At 38.1% G+C, this 21,995-nt stretch overlaps 1 protein-coding gene and 1 long non-coding RNA gene across 2 annotated transcripts in view; one reads left to right on the top strand and one right to left on the bottom strand.

The window, feature by feature from the left end:
- LOC135076371 (uncharacterized) overlaps positions 1-21,995 on the top strand; it is a 183,906-nt gene that overhangs the window by 127,511 nt on the left and 34,400 nt on the right. The window lies entirely within an intron of this gene.
- Positions 13,353-21,756, bottom strand: LOC135075944 (venom carboxylesterase-6-like). Its single transcript, XM_063970392.1, has 6 exons — positions 20,588-21,756; positions 20,163-20,314; positions 17,775-17,851; positions 17,463-17,609; positions 14,149-15,461; positions 13,353-13,868 (listed from the first exon to the last, which is right to left on the bottom strand). Exons 1-6 carry the CDS (start codon positions 21,739-21,741, stop codon positions 13,700-13,702), a joined length of 3,012 nt encoding a protein of 1,003 aa, XP_063826462.1. The 5' UTR covers positions 21,742-21,756; the 3' UTR covers positions 13,353-13,699.

The raw sequence follows: 21,995 nt of genomic DNA, 5'->3' as shown, positions 1-21,995 counted from the left end.
AAAATTACACCTGGAGACTCGACAAATGGCAAGTATTTTAAATCTGTAACATTAAATAATATAAAGCGGTCGGCATACATTGACTTTGGAAGTCAATGTACATTAGTACGTAAGAGCGTAGCAGAGGAATCTTATTTACCACTAATTAAATCAGGGTTACCCGTTATTAAAGGATTTGCTTCAGGAAGTGTGGTGCCCCTTGGCAAAAGCACTGTTAATATCGTAGTTGATGCTGTAGAAGCAGATGTCGAAATCTACGTGGTCGAAGATGATTTATTAGATACTGATGTTTTAATCGGACAATCTTTGACTGAATTACCAACAGTTGTAGCTTACAAAACTAATTCTACCTTAAACTTATACTGTGATGATTCAGAGGCAGAAAGAATAAGTATTTACTGCTGTCAGGGAGTAACATTGCAAGTAGGGATGAACACTGTAAGTATACGAACCGATGAAGAATATACAGGATCATTATTCGTACCAGGAAGTATCTGTATGAAGCCCGATAATCAGTATGTTCTATTGCAAGGGGTGTACCAACTTCATAATAGTAGGGGTCAACTTGTAATTATAAACTCTTCAAAAAATCCTCTTTGTTTCAAAAATAGTAAGTTACTGGCTCGAGCTATAAAATTTCCACAGAATCGCGTACTTTCTTCAGGTGCACTATCATTTGACGTCAACAAAGTAAACTTAGATAATGAACCAGTTACATCGCAACCTAAAACCAAATGTCCAATTACGTTAGACATGATAAACATCGGACCAGGAATCAGTGAATCTGAAAAAGATCGTCTGGTTCAATTGTTGAATAACTTTAGAGATTGCTTCGCATTGACTCCATGCGAGCTTGGTCTTACCAACATAACCGAGATGACTATTAGGTTAAACGACTCTGCACCTGTCACTTATAAGCCATATCGACTACCGTTTAGCGAACGGGCTAAAGTAAGGGAAATAGTAGGTGACCTGTTGTCGAATGGGGTTATAAGAGAATCTCAGTCAGCGTACTCTAGCCCAATTGTCCTAGTGAAGAAGAAAAATGGTGAATCTCGCCTGTGCGTCGATTACAGGGCACTGAACAAAAAGACTATTAAAGATAGCTACCCCATGCCAGTCATTGATGATCAATTGGACCGATTAAGTGGAAAATCACTATTCACTAGTCTAGATCTTGCATCAGGCTATCATCAAATCCCTGTGGCTGAAGACTCACGTCACATAACAGGTTTCGTAACTCCCGATGGGCATTACGAGTATACTCGAATGCCCTTTGGCCTCGTGAATGCACCGGCTGTATTTCAAAGCATGATTAATAAAGCCCTTGGTGCAAAACGCTTTGATTTAGCCATACCTTATCTTGATGATCTTTTATGCACAGCCAGTACTACAGATGAAATGTTTGATAAGCTTGAATCCATTTTTCAACTACTAAAAGACGCTAACCTTACGCTAAACCTAAAAAAATGCTTCTTTTTCCAATCTAAGCTTGATTACTTAGGATTTGAAATATCAGAAGAAGGCCTTAAGCCCGGTAGTACAAAGATACAGGCTGTACAAGAGTTTCCCCGTCCAAGCAATGTACACCAGGTAAGACAATTTGTCGGACTGGCAAGTTTTTTCCGACGATTTGTTTATAATTTTGCTTGCATTGCTAAGCCCCTAACGAAACTGACTAAGGCAGATGTGCCGTGGGTATGGGGTGAGGAACAAGAGGCAGCATTTCTCAATATTAAGTCAAAGCTCATTACAAGACCAGTGCTAGCATTATACAATGCTGAGTTTATTACAGAGGTGCATTGTGACGCTAGTAAGGTGGGCGTAGGCGGAATACTTTTACAGAAACCTAACGAAGAGTCACCACTGCGGCCAGTCGCGTACTTCAGTCGGCAGACCACCAAAGAAGAAGAGTTCTGGCACTCTTATTAATTAGAGACCATGGCCGTTGTGATGTCGCTGAGAAGGTTTCGTGTTTATTTGATTGGCATCGAATTTAAAGTCATTACTGACTGCAACGCCTTACGCTCCACGTTGACGAAACGTGATTTGTTGCCAAAGGTTGCTAGATGGTGGCTTATTCTCCAAGAATATAATTTCTCCATTGAGTACAGACCAGGTCACAGTATGCAGCATGTGGATGCGCTAAGTCGGAATCCGGCTCCTATCTTGGAACAAGAAGAAATTGAAATTTTGAATATTACCACAAAAGATTGGCTTCAAACCGTTCAGATGTCAGACTCAAATTTAAAAAATATTAAGAATATCTTAGAGACAGGTGATAATGATCTTAAGGACATTCAATTAAATTATGTAACACGCGATAATAATATCTACAGGAAAGTCGGAAATAAATTAAAATGGGTTGTACCAAATTCTGCTCGTTGGAGAATATGTCAAATGAATCATGATGAAGCGGGTCACTTTTCTTTCGAGAAAACTTTGGAAAAAATTAAGTCAGACTATTGGTTCCCAAAAATGAACCGCTTTGTCAAGAAGTATGTCAAGGCATGTATAAATTGCGCATATAACAAGGAATTGGCTGGAAAGAAAAGTGGCTCACTACATCCGATACCTAAAATCAAGGCAATTTTCCACACTATTCACTTGGATCATCTAGGTCCATTTGTGAAAAGCAAACGTGGGAATTGCTATATTCTGGGAATTATTGATGCATTTAGTAAATTCATTTTTATAAAGGGTGTAAGAAACACAAAATCTAAATCCACGATTAAGGTGCTAGAAGATATTTTCTCGGTATTTGGACAACCTAAAGTAATTATCTCAGATCAGGGCACAAGTTTCACCTCTGGAGAGTTTAAAAATTTTACGAGTGCTATTGGAACCAAGCACGTATGTAATGCCGTGGCAACGCCGCGAGCGAACGGACAGATTGAAAGGTACAATCGCACTATTTTGAACTCTCTGGCGGCAATGAACCACGGTCGAGATGAAAAGGACTGGGATGCTCAATTAGGTAGACTACAGTGGAGTTTAAATAATACAGTCAATAAAAGTACAGGAAAGTCTCCTGCTGAAGTTGTGTTCGGACAAAAGACAATAGGACATTCAGAGGGAATAATAAAAGGGGCCTTAGATCAAACTGAACAGATGACAGATATAGAAAGAGAAGAACTTAGAAAAACGGTACAAGATACTATACATGATAATCAAGAAAAGATGAAGAAATTATTTGATAATAATAGAGCACCAACAAAAATATTTCAAGAAGGTGATTTGGTAATGATACCAAACAATAACCCTGATAAAGGTAAAAGCAAAAAGCTAGCCCCTAAGTTCAAAGGCCCTTTTAGGGTTTCAGGTGTATTGGAGAAGGATAGATATGAAGTATCAAATATTGTAGGACACTCGAACCGTAAATATAAAAATATATTCCCTGCTGATCATTTGAAACCATGGATCAGTGTTGATATGAATACTTCTAATTCGGTTAGTGATGCTGGCTCGAATAGCGATGAGTCTTCTTCGGAGTAAATAACTTTATACATGATTTTTCTTATAATTTACAATTAGCATGCTATAACCTCCTTTCCTATCCTGACATTTACAGCCCAGGTGCTTTCTGAAACATTTTGAGAGGATCAACTAAAGATGGTTTAGCCGATGCACGCTGATGCGAGTATCTAGGTTCTCGTATATGAACCTTCCACTCGTGCAGAGGATACACGATTTCAAGTGATAAGTCTATGTTAACCCCTTGTTGTGGTACTGCTACATTTCTAATATGAAAATGATCATCTTAATTTCCAAGCGTGAATGATTAATTCGTGATTGAGTGTATATAATTATTATTTTGGTGAACTAAAAATGTGGTGCCCCAGTGTGGCAAATATGTAATGAATGCCCCAGTGTGGCAAATGTGATGAGTGCCCCAGTGTGGCAAATATGTGATGTCCCCAGTGTGGTAAATAAATATGTGATGCCCCAGTGTGGTAATTTTAAGTGATGTGAAATAAATAAATGTCCCCAGTGTGATAAATATGTGATGCCCCAGTGTGGCAAATGTGACGCCCCCAGTGTGGCAAATGGTGAAAAGTGTTGTGATTGCCCCTAGTGTGGCACTGAACTATCAACTAAAACTGTCCTAAGTTAAATAAATAATTATGCGTATATAAAATCAATTACCGAGTGATATTTGATTGTTATTAAGTTTACTTAACTAAGCAGCATAAACTAATGAAATTGTTTTGTTGTACATACTTAATACTTATATAGGAATTATATTGGTTTTGTTATAGTTACATACATAGGAATTATATTGTTTTGTCATACATAATGATATGAAATTGAATTATACAAAATGAGGCTAATTTTGGAAAGTCAACATAATTAATAGTGGTAATCAAAGTATTTCTAAAGATACACAAAATATTTACAATAATAATTATATAAAATATAATAATATACAAAATATTACAATTATTAGGTTGTCTTAATCAAATTAACGAGATTTGAGATCTTACTTGAATAATGTAAGTGATAATATGTGAATTACTGGAGTGATGATTATTATTTATTTTGTTTTTGTATGTAATTTTGTGTTCCTTCATTTATCACCACCTATGCAAAATTAAAATTATTGTTAAATTGTTTTACTGCACTAGTTTAGCATAAGAATGGTATGAGGACATACCCACGTGATGAATGGCCGAGCTGGATTTGGGGATGGGGACATCCCCGCGGCAGAATGGCCGTCTGTTAGCAATCAGGCTTCCATTTTATTAATAACATTTGAAATTACCTACATTGTATAGTCGTTCAACGAATATTTTGCCTTAGACAGTCCTGTTTTGAAAGCAGGCGCCAATCTGTCGCCGGCGGCCATCGGAGCATGACGCGTGCGGCGCTTGTTTTATCAATCTTGTAAATTTCTGTACGAAGAGAAATATAGTAATTGATTGGATCCTGTGGGTGTTATTTCCGGAGTTGACCTGAATTTCTAATACACATATCCGTACCTACTCATTGATGAGATTTCCTTGTTTATTTAACTACACTCAAGGAACTTTAACGGGACCATGGTTAAAATAAATTACCCGTAGACCCACTGGCAAACACTGTTCAGAACGGTGGGACAACGGGTAAAAAAAATTACCCGTGGACCCACCAGGGGGACATGTTGGGGGGACCACGGGTAAAAGCCGGGTAATTCCAACAATGGGTTCGTTGATATGCCGAGTCCATAGGTTAGTAGTTACACAATATCAGTATTTGTATCGGACCATAAGTGGTTTATTAGTGATTTCCAGTTACGATGACAGCACAAAATTACACTGATCGAACAATATTGAGCTGGCCGTCATCATGTCCAAAGACTTTAATTCGCGTTATTTTTCTAGAATCTCGGTCTCATGAATAATCATTTCAAAATCGCGGAAGAATTATCCACGCCTTATTTGAGATTAGGGTTTATTTTCATCGTACAACAAAACATTAAGGCGATTTACAAACCTGTTATGTGTGTATAAAAAAAATCCATTATTCCTCGTAACTATGCACAATTAAGATGGCGATAATTGCTATTAATTGTAGAACTCCATCTTGTGATTCTTTGCGATTTCTGTGTATGCAACAGCGTTACAACTGTATTGTAATGAGGAAGGCATATTAACGATTCATCATCATCATCATTTCAGCCATAGGACGTCCACTGCTGAACATAGGCCTCGCCCAATGATTTCCACAATGGCCGGTTAGTGGCGGCCTGCATCCAGCACCTTCCCGCTACCTTTATTAACGATTAGTCTTTGTCAACCCTTTAGACTTCATCATCTACCTCACACGGAATAGAAGAACCATACTTTTGCATAATTTTTTTCGCATAAAAATATTTTACTGTAATTTTAAACATTTCACTGATTAATCAATTAATCTATATTGAACCTACTTTTAAATTGTTTAAGAGACAGCGTTCAAATCATTTTAATAATACTTAAAAAAACATTGACTCTTCTCACGAGTCATTTTTGACACATTGATGCATGAAAAGAAAAATAACTTCAGAATAGGTATAAAACGCAATCATCTTGTTCAAATTGGAACAGTTGTTTTTAACAAGCGTTGCTAATCTTTTCTCGTCCTAAATGTAGCATGAAATATAATAATGTATAATTAAACAGTACTGTACCGTTATTCGAAGCCTTTATAATGAAGCCTTTATAATGAGAGTAGTGTCTGTCTTTTCCTGTTTGAGTACTAGTTTTGACGTATAATCTGCCCACGTGACTTCCGCTCCGGTCCCCCCACCGCCTAAGCACGCCTCAATTAACGACACTAGCGCCACCAACGGTAGCTCGAAACTAGGTTTCGATATTCTCGCCATTGGTGTTTTAGTTCCCATTCGAGACGGTCGTAGAATTAGCTCCGCTAGTTCGCGACCCATCTCACAGGTACTAGTCGTGACGTGATTCAGGTAAAATATTACCATCATAATGTAAGTACTTCTAAATTATTATGTACTGGCTGAAAACTTATAAAAATTACTCTGATTACTTATTTCGCAGTGTAATTTATTTTTACAACGGTGTTACCGTTCGGGGGTAGATTGCATTCAATCTAACTCAGTGTAATTTTAAATAATTATCTTTCTTCTCTAGTAATACTTGTACCTAACGGTATTCCGTTAGACGTGTTTTAAAAGTAACATTACTTTTTAGCAATGTTTGTTTCTAACGGTTTTTCGTTAGATATGTTTTTAAGCTAACTTTTCTTCTTAGCAATGTTCGTACCTGACGGCGTGTTCCGTTAGATGTGTTTTAAAACTAACATTCCTTTTTAGCAATGTTTGTGCCTAACGGTTTTCGTTAGATGTGTTTTAAAACTAATATTCCTTTTTAGCAATGTTCATTCCTAACGGTTAGCCTAAGGGTTATAAAAAGGGTTTTTCCGTTAGATGTCTTTATTTTCAAAAGGAAAGAGGAAATATTATGTCCACGTGCAGAAGAGGAGCAAGAGTTGGCGTAGAGGTCAAATCAAAGGATGGTGTGGTGTAATGTGATAGTCGCAAGATGTGATTGCTTGCTACAATAAGCTGTAAGTACCAACTTACCAATACCATTTCAGACATACGAATTCCATCGGACGGATTGTGTTGATTTATAAATCAACAAAATAAATAAACGGTAAACTACCTTTATCAATATGCATCCGGGGAAAGTATGAAAACTTCCACTAGGTAAGGTAGCGTACCGACGTACCTATTCTACCGCCATTATGGAAGTCCAACGCATGGCTTATAACCCAAGAGTGAAGTGTGCAGTTTGTCCTATTAGGATACGGTACGTAGGTATAATAATACCTTTGTGGTTTTCTTAAACTATGATTTCAGGAAAACGCTATGCTGTTACTGTGTAGATAAACAGTGAGTCTGTGTAATAAACGGTGAAGGATGAACATCGTCTATTCAGCCTGATACGCAGTTTATTTGATGCTAGCGGCGTCTGGAAAATTTTTCGGCAGCAATACGATCGCAACTCTGCTCCGCAGATCGATCTGAGATTTCGCCTTATGCTAAATACCTACAGTGGAAAACTCAAACTGGCTACTCGGCAAGCTAGATGGCAGTGTAACCAAAACGCAGCAGCATAATCCTGTAGCGAGGGTAAGTTCTCTTGGAGCAAACAGGGAAAAACCAGGAGCCAGAACCTTTTCTGCCTTATCCCACCGGGATAGGAGAAAACTCAAACACTCAAAGAGTCTCATATTGAGCCAGGCAACGCCGCTCATTTTTATTTACGTCGAGAGGTCTTAGTAAGGCATTGGTCCAAATCCTCTTGTTATCCCTCATCCCACTGGGATAGGAGATTACCCAAAGAGAATCGGACTCAAATCATTACATTTCGAGCCGAGCAACCTCGCTCATTTTTATTTACGTCGAGAGGTTTTAGGGCATCGCTCTAAACTCTCATGTTATCCCTCATCCCACTGGGATAGGAGATTACCCAAAGAGAACCGGACTCAAATCATTACATTTCGAGCCGAGCAACCTCGCTCATTTTTATTTACGTCGAGAGGTCTTAGGGCATCGCTCTAAACCCTCATGTTATCCCTCATCCCACTGGGATAGGAGATTACCCAAAGAGAACCGGACTCAAATCACTACATTTCGAGCCGAGCAACCCTGCTCATTTTTAATTACGTCGAGAGATCTTAGGGCATCGCTCTAAACTCTCATGTTATCCCTCATCCCTTTGGGATAGGAGATTACCCAAGGAGAATCGGACTCAAATCATTACATTTCGAGCCAAGCAACCTCGCTCGTTTGTATTTGCGGTTCAAAGACATGAGGGCATCGTCCTAAATCCTCATAATTTTTGAAGAGTTATAGAACCCAAACGCCTTATTCCACGGCAAACGAAAATAAGTAAAGTTGCCGAGTAGCTATGAGGGCTTCGCCCTAAATCCGCATAACTATAACAGGGTCTGAAATTCTATTTAGCACGGCAAAATTAAAGTAATGTTGCCGGGAGGACATAAGGATATCGCCCCAAATCCTCATAATTTTCAAGGGTTATGGAACCCTAATTAAAATGCTTTATTTCATGACAAAAGTAAGCTATTTAAGACCTGCCATGGGTAAAAGGTGGAGACAGAGATCATGAGATTACGCAAAAATTACTCGATTCGTGTCAGTTTGGCTTATTTCATTACTGCCGAGATGATACAAGGGCATCGCCCTAAACCTTCAGAATCTTGAAGGATGTTAATTAATCGGGGCCGCATCTATGCGCCCTGAATTTTTGGTACCGAACAGTTAACGCCTGGAGAAATTAAATAAACTTAAGCCTTTATGCAGCCTCTGTATAGTAAAGTTACAACTATTGACCTGATAGTCTTTTAAATAAGGTATACATTCATAGACGCTTGGCGGGTACCACAAAGTACTGAATACTAAAATAAGTATTTGTCTGCTATACATACCTATAGTACACCGACAGACTCGTGCAAATGTTCTGACGGCAATTGACTCGCACAGAAAGAGTCGCGACATTCGCGCCCTTACCTATTGGACGACTTCATTCTGGGGTAACTCAGGACCCATCCTTGCTTCGGGGTCAGATATAACCCATGCCCCCTATTGTAATAAAAGCACACAAGTCTGGATAATAAACACAATGAAGTCGGTCCTTAGTAAGGACTCCTTACCTACATAAAATAAATAAACAAAATAATAACAGTCTTACAAACTGGTAACAGTAAAAGGTGAACTCCATAAATACAAAATGGCCTAACCGAGTCTCGGTTACCAAAAACATACAGATCAAGTCACGTAACGTTACAAATCCTAAAGCATTGTCTTCTCATGTTATAACACTACAATTCATGATTTGCGTGAGGCAAGGAGCATTTTAACCGCCAACTTGAGGCGCTCATGGCACCCAATACCAAATACTTATGATCCACAATAACCAAAAGTATAAAGCTTATCTGAGCTTAAAACAAATTGGGCACGCTGCATGGTAACGCATTTCGCAATTGAATTTCACTGTACAACGAAAACAGTGACTTTAGTAAACCGTACTTACTAAATATATTATTATATTAAACCGAGTAGGTTTACATACTACAATTTGTTATTTTCTCATTTATAGAAAGAAGAAAGAAGAAAGAAAAATATTTATTCGATGCAAGTAGGTACACAGCAAGATAATAACTAAAACTAGACAACAGAACGTCTACAAGCACCAAAATGGCATCAGCTCAGTATACGCCGTGACGGCAGAGAGCGCATCACGACCACTGGTATTCTGCGGATGCCAGTTGAGGTAAAGGGCGCAGCTCGCCCAGGAACAATCGGTTAACGTAACAAGTAATTTTAAACATAGATAGCCTAGACAGATTATTTAATTACATTACTTATGTATAGCTAAGATTCTAATAATAATAAATATAAATTAATAACTACAACCATGAACAAACAACTCATGCACAGAAATTAGTTCTTACGATTTTCTTTTTATGATATGAATGGTATTTCTATAATACTATTATGTGTGCTTTTGAAGGTTTAAAAGATACTTTTTGTAATTTAATTTAAAAGAATTTAACGTGTGACAATTTTTAAAAGGCGGTGGTATATTATTCCAGCATTTCGTGGCAGAGTAACGGAAACTACCACGAAATGCTGCGGTACTGTGGCTTGGACATCCAAGGCGTGAAGCAAGCCTCACACTCCGATGGGAAAATAAAAGTTTCTCATATAAATATGGCGGACTTTTAGTACGCACAACCCCAAACAGTAAACACGCGTAATGGAGTGCACGCCTAGATTTCATGTTAAGCAGGTTTCCTTGATTGAGAAACGGCGAGACATGGGCTCTACGCGGGATATTGAAACAGAATCGGGCGCAGGAATTCTGCACCCGCTGTATGACCTTTTTAGTGTAACCATAGATACAGTCGCCTATGACGGTATCGGCGTAGTTAAGCTTGGACAGAACTAAAGATTCACAGAGCTTAACTCTCAAGTCCACATCTAAGTAATTTCGTACATGGTATAGTACTTTGAGCCTATAATAGCAGTTCTTAACCGTCTCCAATACGTGGCTGTGAAACTTAAGCCTGTCGTCCATAAGGACTCCAAGGTTACGAGCTTCAGTTACCTGTTGGATAACCTCATTATTAATTGAGATATTAGGGTTGAAGTTGTTAATATTATTTATTTGTATGTTGGAACCAAGAACAAGAAATTTGGATTTTAGTGGATTCAAAACTAAACAATTTTTATTAGCCCAAGCACTAATCCTATGAAGGTCTTCATTGATTTTCCCCACCGCGCCGAGAGTTTCATGAGGCTTGAAAGACAAATAAACTTGCAAATCGTCTGCCATTACATTCGTTGGAGAAAAGATTGCATACCAAAAGTCACACAAGTCTTCAGTCTCTTAACTGAACTTTCCGTGTGCCCTATTATAGTGTCAATGACTACGTCTTGTCTACTTAATTTAAGTAAATAAATATAATTTATTATTAATATCATATTATGACACCATGTCATATTGTTAATTCGACCTTTTGTGCACCTCTGTGGTTCAATAAAAATTGTCGTATGAATATGAACGACTTTTACGAGGAGTTAAAGGGAATAAATCAAAACCTTCAGTCCAAGAAAGTAATCTAACTCTGATTTTTCCAATTATCACTGTGACCTTAGGGTCACACAGAAGTACATAAACATGGTTGGAATTAATTTTGGATAATGTGCCGCACTCTTAAGATCTTTGCTTGGGGCCGAAAGTCCTTCGCCTACCTACATAGTACAATTTACAAAATTCGTATTTGCTGTGATTTAAATCCATCAATTATTATACTGTAACGAAGGTAGTCACAAGCAAAATGTTGTGGCACACACAACTGTTTACGAGTTAACTTGTTTTAAGTACAACAGCCTCGTGAAATATTCTAATACCTACCCGACTCGCTAGGTCAATAAAGTAATTTGTCTCTGCTGACTATTGTCACAAAAATTAGTACTTACCTACCTACTGGCAACTTAGGTATGTACACTTCAATGAATCATGAGTGACATTGGCGATGATAATAAAACTTAATGTTACACAAACATCATTACATAAATATTATTACATCGTGCAAATGAGCGATCGTCCAACGGCATTCAGGGTGATGAAAATAAATCATTCGAAATTAAATCCGATGCCCACCCTAAGGGCCTTGATGAAACCTGATAAGGTTTAGATCGGCTACGAAACTATCATTTAATTCTAGCTGTGCTTGCGACTTCGTTTGCATAACTTTTCCCGCTTTCGCAACATTCTTATTGATGCTCCGCTACTATTGGTGGTAGAATGATGTTATTATGATTTTATACATAGAATTCGTGGTTAAAGGACTCCAACACAAAGATAGTTTTTGTGTTGATGCAAACAAACTTTTGTTCAGCCCTATAACATTATTATCATAATTGTAATTACAATAATACATAATTACATATTAAGATTGCTCTGAATTAAGCTGGTTGACTAACCGTCAATAAGCTGATCTAGCTGACAAGTTATCACTGTTAGCCCTAAAGATAATGGTCGCACAGGCTTACCACAGCACCGACGTTTGTAAACCGCAAAGTTTACTAAGTTTGTACTAGGAAAGTCTGTATTATTATAAATTTTATCAATTCCGACTCAAACTTCGCTATCCCTAGCGAACAGCGATAACGCGGAATACTCAGGCAATACAAAAGTATCGTACCTATACATAGCCGGCTAGCTATTGTCACCTATTCATTACACCGTCCACCTAGGCTACGGTCCTGTAAAGGTTTATAAATATTAAAATCTGAGCTGATACCTAAATGTGGGAAATGTTGGAGATCATCAAACGCCCGCTATCGGCAAGCGACCTTAACTGTACCAGTGAATATTCTTATCCATACCTAATAATTATTCACTCCTACCGAAGCTTATTAAATTCATCCAACGGTCTGATACTGTGAGTGAGGGTGGACGTAGCTTTTGCGCCTTTTACATGACGTAAAGTAACCGATAGTTCATTATTACATAGTTGTTAATAAACGATGCATTAGACGTGAAATTACGGAGATGCAGATGCAGGTTGCGTTCTGTAAAATATTATAATGTACCTACACACAGTACATTACCACTCAGTAGACAGATAAGCTAAAGTTCTAACTAATTCATAACATTTCTCACTGATCAATGTCTTATTCTTCAATTGATCACATTGGCGATTATACAGCGCCACCAGGAGATAATAGACACGTCTCTCATTATAAAGGCTTCGAATAACGGTACAGTACTGTTTAATAGCGACGTTTTACCTGAAAATAAAACGTTTATTAAACATACTTACCTTATTCGAAGCCTACTTTTTAAATCTACCTGGTGTCATAAAACACAATGGCGAGAATATCGAAACCTAGTTTCGAGCTACCGTTGGTGGCGCTAGTGTCGTTAATTGAGGCGTGCTTAGGCGGTGGGGGGACCGGAGCGGAAGTCACGTGGGCAGATTATACGTCAAAACTAGTACTCAAACAGGAAAAGACAGACACTACTCTCATTATAAAGGCTTCATTATAAAGGCTTCGAATAAGGTAAGTATGTTTAATAAACGTTTTATTTTCAGGTAAAACGTCGCTATTTTTTACATAATAAAAAGGTAAAATCTGCTATAAGTTATGTAGGTAGGTTATATTCAAAGTAAAATTCCTAGTCGGAAACGCAGTCGCGCAAGAATAAGCTTTTTAAATTTATTTATTTTATTGCTTTAGGAATAACCCATTAAAAGACACTCAAAAAGATGTATAAAGTGTATTTTTCATGTAGGTAAGTACATACTTTAATAAATAACTAAAAGTAAATAAACTTCCTTATTACTATTATCCACAATAATATTGAAAATTATTATAAATCAGAACAACGATTTTACCTAAGTATTCATGCTATCGTGCTTGCATTTTTTTATTGAGGATGAGATCGTAATCTTTTGGCAACCTCTATTAATATAAAATAATAAAAAAAATACTAAACATAATATTGTCTAGTTCACCTAGATTCGCGAACTTGAATCGCCTTTTGCACCAATTTATTTGTCATTAAAAATAAAGAAAGCAAGTGAAAAGTCGTTGTGGTAAATCCTTGGAGGGAGGGGACCTATGTCCAGCAGTGGACGACGGCTGAAATGGACGGAATAAAACCCAAATCCATTACGGCAGTTCGACACCACCTTCCTCGTATATGCCAGTCCAGAATTCGTTGACGTCAGCGTCGGGAGCTCTATCAACGCGCAGCGTGGAGTTGATGATCAGGTAGCCCTTGGAATCGTTGTCGTACTCGGGCCAGTCCACGCCGAGAGAATCGTCAGGAGTTGGATCCCTGAAAATTTAATTCCAATTAATTTTCTGTTTGTCTTCAAGATCTTCGTTCAGTTTTTTTTTATATTTTTAATCTTGTAAAAATAATAAAAATTTGACTTATTATATGACTTATTATAAAAACACAATAAGTACACAAAATAAATTATATCAAATGTGTAACGTCATAAATCGTGGAAAATTTAATTTACAACTGTTTGTTAAAAGCGTCATTTCATATTGTAACCGAATCTTGTCTTTAGGAGGTACTAATAATACATTATAGTAAAATAAGAACATACCCATATTTAGCAAAGTTCGTGAACAACGTAACTGTTTCATTAATGAGTCTGAAGATTTTCGACGATAGGGCTACTGGCCCACCAGGAGCAATTATGGAGTCAAATATATACAACAAATCATCTGTATGCGACAATCCAGTTATTCCCAAAGGCTCCCCCACTGAAGAAAACCGATTCCTATCTGACAATGTATAGAATTTGTAAAGATACGTCTTAATTTTAGTAGACAGATAATATTTCAAAAACCTATTGATGTTATAACCAAATATTTCATCGCTTTGATAATAAAGAAATTCTTCCAATGTCTCATTATTTATGGCTTTATTTCCAAAATATTGTTTTGAAATTTTAGCAGCTAAATCATTTGGATCTGTATCATTCTTTCCATACAGCAAAATTTCACGAGGAACTAATAATTGGCGCATATTGTTGTATTTTTCGAGTGAGTTATTGAGTTTTGTTAACATGTATAGATATTCCAAACTAGTGTACCCAATCAGCAAGTCTACTGCAGAGACATTTCCTCTTTTAAGCGTCTCAGTTGGTGGTTCGACTAAAAAGCGTTCTTGCCCGAAGTCTTTTTCTGAAGCAGGTTGGAACGCCGTCATTTTTAGTCCAATATATTGCCATTCATTTTCTTCTGGTATTACAATAGGCGTCTTATTGATAATATCATACGCTTCCTGTTCTTGCAGGAATTTTAACATTTCGTCGGGATCAGTTGTTTTGCTTCCCAATAACTTACCGAGAGCGAATGACCGCTCTGTTAGTTTATACGTGATAGCCCATTCGCAAAATGGTACTCCGCTCATGGCTATGGCTCTTTTGAACAATCCTTTGGACATCGGTGACAGCATGTGATACGTCACTGACGCTGACCCTGCACTCTCTCCAATCAGAGTCACTTCATTAGGATCGCCGCCGAATTTGTGGATGTTATCGTGAACCCATTTCAACGCTAAGTTCTGGTCTTTCATTCCAGCATTGCCTGGAACGTCCTTCGTATCTAGTTTGAGAAATCCCAAAGCATCCAGCCTGTAGTTGATTGTGACTAAAACTACTTTCTTATCAATTATAAAATCTGGGCCGTATACAAGTGAGTTTCCTGATCCACTCCTGAATGCACCTCCATGAATGAAAAACATCACTGGCAGAGGTTTCTCTGGCGTCATGTCTGGTGTGTAAACATTCAAAAAGAGACAGTTCTCGCTGCCTGGTAAATAGATGTTCAGTAATTTGTTAAATTGGATACAGATAGGGCCGTGTATAAGTGCTTCTCTTATTCCTGTCCATGGCTTACGAGGTATAGGGTCCTGAAATTCGACATAAAAAAAAGAAGTAAAACATACACATATTTGGACTGATGAAATAAAGTTTAATACTTTATTTATTGGATTCGGCATAAACATTAATGGCGAGTACATCACTCACCTTCGGTTTGCCGACGATATTGTGGTCATGGCAGAATCGTTGGAAGATCTTGGCACAATGCTCGAAGACCTTAATCGAGTTTCCCAACAGGTAGGCCTGAGGATGAACATGGACAAAACGAAGCTTATGTCGAATGTCCATGTTACGCCCTACCCAGTTTCAGTTGGGAGCTCAATTCTCGAGATTGTCGACAAGTATGTCTACCTCGGACAAACGATTCAGCTAGGTAGGTCCAATTTCGAGAAGGAGGTCAATCGTCGAATCCAACTCGGCTGGGCAGCGTTCGGGAAACTACGCAACATCTTTTCGTCCAAATTACCTCAATGCCTGAAGACTAGAGTGTATAACCAATGTGTGTTACCAGTGATAACTTATGGCTCGGAAACGTGGCCTCTCACTATAGGCCTTATACAGAAGCTCAAAGTTGCACAGCGTGCTATGGAGAGGGCTATGCTTGGTGTTTCTTTGCGAGATCGAATCAGAAATGAGGAGATCCGTAAACGAACCAAAGTCGCTGACATAGCCCGACGTATTAGCAAGCTGAAGTGGAAATGGGCAGGGCACATAGTACGCAGAACTGACGGCCGATGGGGCAGAAAGGTTCTGGAATGGAGGCCGCGTACCGGAAAACGCAGCGTGGGACGTCCACCTACAAGGTGGACCGACGACATCGTAAAGGTAGCAGGGAAGCGCTGGACGCAGGCCGCTACCAATCGATCAACATGGAAAGCATTGGGGGAGGCCTATGTTCAGCAGTGGACGTCCTGTGGCTGAAATGATGATGATGATGACTTTATTTATTGAAGAGTTTATACTAGAAATATTAGACAAAATGTTTCATTGCTCTTTACATAGGTACCTAACTCATTACTTTTTTGCCCTTAAAGCGCAAAACAAACATTACGCAAGTTTCTGAGTATAATTCCCACAAAAAACTGGTCTGTCTACCGATTGACGAATATAAATATAGGATCAGCAACGAGTTATCTATTATTTATAGCGAAGAATTTTGCGAAATGATCGAAACTTTCCGTTGTTATGGCGCCTATTTAACTGTACAAGACTAACGCCCGTATTCACAAACGATACTTGCTTAAGTGGAGCAGCAAATCGAATGTACAGTGTTGAATAAAGGCCTATTCAGACCTAAGCGGTATTCGCTACCGTCTGCGGCAGAGAAAACCTAGTGGGTATGCGGTAATAATACTGTTCAGACCTAAGCGGTATTCGCTACCGTCTGCGGCAGAGAAAACGCTCTAGCCGCGGTACTTGATACTAAATACCTGAGCGAAACCCGCGTGGTATGTACTTCTACCCACAGCGGCAGCGAATATCGCTCAGGCTTGTATAGGCCTTAAAGCTCTGTGATTGGTTCATGTGTCACCCTGTGCGTCCACGCGCACTGTGAGACCTCATAGTAATGTTTGTGAATACGGGCGTTAGAAGCAGAAGTCTGAGTAGCTTGGTCATTTAAAATATTATTAAAGATAAAAAGTGAAGTTTGAATAGCAACCGCCCGAATCAGGGGTGATAGCACAAATGAAAATAATTACAAGGAAAATAAAAATAAATATTTAACTATTACTTTATTTTTAGTAAAAAAAAACCTTGTTCAAATCAAACGTATCCTAAAACTTTCAAGACGGCGCTTGTTACCGACCGCACCACCCCCGCGTACCCCGCTACACCACCGAGCACATGCACCCGCGCCCCGAGAGAGCGGGGGGAATGACCGATAGCTCGCCCGCGGAAATAATACTATGGTTTCCTGATCTCATGGATTTTTCTATGAAAATAGTTTTTTTTTGGTATCAGTGTCGTATATACTACCACCCCCGAGACGGGCGTTGTTTTAAAAAAACTTCACCCTGTATAATACCTACCTTGAATCGGAGGCTTCCAACTGGCGGTTCCGCGTAAGGAATCCCTTTAAAGCTGTAGAACTCCCCTAGACCGGTGGACGTGGTTTTATGAGCTCCCAACAACAGTCCTTCGTTCACTCGGACGATGGTCGATTCCACATAAATAATCTGGAAAGAAAAAGAAGTATATTTCAAGTCTATAAATCTTAATTGATAATCAATCATAATATTAATTTACAAAGTCAAATTTAATCCTGAGATTTCTGTGTCAATCTCATTTATTATTATAAAAGGTTTCCATTTGAGCACATGATAAAAATAGTAGGTACTTACCGTTGATAAAATATAGAGCAACCTCCATGATAACATAGCCATGGTGGCTGATGCACAATAGCCCTTTAGCAACTTTGCTATTGTATTTATAGTTCAGTAATCACAGTATCATCTAGGTCTCATGCAGTCAATGTCATTTGTGATGCACAAGTATTAAGTTTTATACTAACTTAGATGCAGACCATTGCGTCAATTGCTACAGAGTCTAGCTGACCGATTCACTAAAATATCTTAAGTGGTCGATTACACCTATAATATTCCGCACTTTATATTGAAATACTTGTGAATATACTTTGCAATTTGCTTAAATTAGTAATTTGAAGAAACTGCATCAGAAATTGCTCATTGATACTATAGACATATTTACAGGATGGTTGGATTTGAATTTTGAACTCCTTTGATGATTATCATAAACTAGCGACTTCGTACCCGTGGATCCTCTTTTACCCCCTTAGGGGTTGAATTTTTCAAAATCCCGTCTTAGTGAGCACCTACGTTATAAAAGGAACCCCTATGCAAAATTTGAGATCCTAGCACTTTTAGTTTCTGAGATTTCGTGATGAGTGAGTGAGGCAGTCAATCAGTGACCTTTCGCTTTTATAGATATAGAATAGATATGACAATTTATTTTCAAAAATAAGCATTTTGAAAATACTACCTTGATATCGTGCCTGGCTGTTCTCAGAAGTTCATTCTTAATCGGTGAAGGACAGCGATTGCAATAACGTTAGTTCAATGACATGAATACAGGGAGTGTTGTGAAAAGTTTTAACTTCACAAATGCAGGCTCTTTTGTTAAAAAAAAACTTTTGTCAAATTTAATTATTCCTAATTTGCACTCGTGTTTTTTCCAGAAAAAACATGACTAAAGGTTTGAGTGTTTCAATTCGTTATTTTTGCTTAGAAATAGGGTAAATACATAAAATATTTTAATTTAAATTTTAAAAAGGAAAAGGTAAAGTGTGAAAAGGATTAAAGGGCCTCATCATTTAACCTTTTGCCAAACACCCTGTATTAAAGAAGTGTAATGATATCGGCAGCGATAAGGATATAGTGAAAGAGGGGACATTGTTTTCGTTTTGAATCAATGAACAGCTTAACCTTTGTTAATGACTATTCAAATTGAACCATGCCAGACTGATATCAATATTAAAAACTTAACGGTGCAACTTGATCAACCAAAATGACTACGATTTTTATCAGACCTTTTTTATGCAAGACAAGGCACAACAAGGCAAGGCAAGACCGCAATCTCACCTGATGTTAAGTGAGATGCAGTCCTTTTTCTTCCCCAGTAGCTCCTGAAGTTGATTATACATATTATAAGTTGCTTTAGGGATTATAATACAGCTGCAGCATTGCGCACGCGTGCATTTTTTAACCGACTAAAAAAGGTGGAGGTTCTCAATATTTGGCTGGCACGTTTTTATTAACACCACTCCCCTCGGTCTTCTTTGCATTTTTTTTAAATATCACTAGCATGGTGATAAAGAATACCGCGCACTGTTTTTCTCGTGAGGATTGGTAATTACATCCTTAGTCCTAATTACTCAAGACAGACCATGTTTTTTTTTCTAAAACAATCAACGCAATCATTTGCATCCTGTTCTATTAAAACGTTTCAATCAGATATTCTTTAAACAAAAAATGATCACTTTTTTGCCTTCTAACATTTGATATGAAAAACTACAAACTTAAAAAAAGAACAACACGATGGCCAAGTCACTCGTCAAATGCACTTTACTGCACTGCAAATTTCGACTTTTATTTATAACTGGGAACATCGATGCGTGTTTCGAACTTTTGATATCAATACCTTCATTAAATAAATAAATTACCTGTCAAGTCTTATCGTATTGATCGTTTGCCCCAAAGTGCATTTGCTTTAATTGTGCGAAAATAAAAATGCAATTAACTTTTCTTTGTACTCGAAGGACAGTCTTCTCAGTCATACAAAGTGAAAATATGTCGATAAGAATCTTAAAATTTTGGTAATTAAAATAAGCTGTTATTGGTACAGTCTTCGCTTATATTATGTGGTAAAGTTATTGCAGGATATTATGCAAAAAAAAAATATAAATCCAAAAATAAAAAAGATCAAATAGTAAATTTAAAAAAATATATAGCAATGGCCAACGTTGCCATTTGTTAAAGGTTCTTTTTGAGGTTAAATAAAACTAAAAGCTTTAAGGCAAATGAGCAAATCATTAAAAACAATTTAATAAATAAAAAATAAGTAATAATTGTAACTTACGAAATACTACAATATTCTCATTCAGATAAAAATAAATTATTACTGTAACATAAGTTAACCTACAATGTCATCAGTCACATGAAATAGTAAACGTATTATCTAGAAACCCCAGCCTTTTCACGGCAGTTCTATGCCAGCGTCGCTGAAGATGCTAGTCCAGAAGGCCACAGCATCAGCGTCAGGATCGTTATCAACGCTCAAGGTAGAGTTGATCTTCATGTAGCCCTTGGAAGTCTCGTCGTACTGTGGCCAGACTGCGCCGAGGGAGCCATCCGGAGTCGGGTTTCTGGAGTAACAATAAGAAGTGTAAAAAATAGCCAAATGCGTGTCGTGTCACGCGCATTGTAGGGTTCCGTAGTTGTCACAATATATTTGCATTATCACAATATATTTGCAGCAAGCAATTACTTCACCAAAAGCAACTTTGAATATTTTCTTCTGAGGATTTTTTATTAGGTATGAAATTTTATAATACATGAGTTAAATGACTATTACACTAACTAACTGATCTATTTTAACCATTATAGTTCTCCTTGAAATTTCATAAATGAAAGCTTACCCATATTTTACGAAGTTTGTGTACAACGTGACAGTCTGATTAATCAGTCTGTAGATCTCAGATGTCACACTCACTGGGAAACCCACTGGAAAACCACCCTTCGCAACTCTGGAGTCGAAGATATATTCGATATCATCCGAATGGCTCACTCCAACTATCCCATACGGCTCGCCCAATGATGCGTACCGATTTCTCTCCGATATGATGAAGAATTTGTAAAAATACTTCTTAATTACAGCGGAAAGGTACTTGAGGAACCTTCTTATTTGATACTCAAATGTTTCTTGGCTGAAGTACTGAAGAAACTCATACAGTGTGCCATAGCCAATGGCTCTTTGGCCGAAATATTTGTCATATATTCTATCAGCTATTGCGTCAAAGTCCAGCTGCGGGGATCCGTACAGTATAATTTCGCGAGGGATTAGTAGCCTGCGCATTAGACTGTAATTAACAAGGGAACTATTAATGTTTGGCAGCTGATACAAGTATTCCAAACTAGTGTGCCCCAACAGCAAGTCTACTGGAGTGACGTTTCCTCGTTTGAGCGTCTCAATCGGCGACTCAACTAAAAATCGTTTGTGCCCCAAGTCTTTTTCCGGGGCAGGTTGGAACGCTGTCATTTTCAGTCCAAAATTCCAAAATATTTCTTCTGGTATCACGATAGGAAACTTATGGACTATTTTGAAAGCGGATTGACTTTGTAAGAAGTTCAACATTTCATGAGGATCAGTTGTGTTGCTGCCTAATAACTTGCCAAGTGCAAAAGATCTTTTCGTAAGCTCATACGTTACTGCCCATTCGCAAAATGGTACTCCGCTCATGGCTATAGCTCTTTTGAACAATCCTTTGGACATCGGTGACAGCATGTGATACGTCACCGACGCTGACCCCGCACTCTGTCCAGCCAAAGTGATCAGTTCAGGGTCGCCCCCGAATACAGCTATGTTATCGTGAACCCATTTTAACGCCAGGCTCTGGTCTTTTAATCCAGCATTGCCAGGAACATCCTTCGTGTCCAGCTTGAGGAATCCTAAAGCATCTAGTCTATAGTTCAATGTGACCAGCACAACGTTCTTTTGAACTATAAAGTCTGGGCCATATATAAGTGAATTTCCAGATCCCGCCCTAAATGCCCCTCCATGGATGAAAACCATGACTGGCAAAGGTGTGGTCGGTGTCACGTCAGGGGTGTAAACGTTTAGGTATAAGCAGTCTTCACTGCCCGGGACATATGAGTTGATGATTGGATTAAATTGAATACAGACTGGGCCGTGTAGAAGTGCTTCTTTAATTCCTAACCACGGTTTGACTGGTCTAGGATCCTGGAAATAATGGAGTCGTATATTAAAACCAAAAATAACTCTAAAACAATTTTTTGAAAAATTCACTTAAAATGGAGTAGGTAAAT

The sequence above is a fragment of the Ostrinia nubilalis genome, chromosome 11, assembly GCF_963855985.1.
Source record: "Ostrinia nubilalis chromosome 11, ilOstNubi1.1, whole genome shotgun sequence".
NCBI lineage: Eukaryota > Metazoa > Arthropoda > Insecta > Lepidoptera > Crambidae > Ostrinia > Ostrinia nubilalis.
Note: the sequence above shows the minus strand (reverse complement) of the source record. Positions and strands in the feature narration are given on the sequence as shown.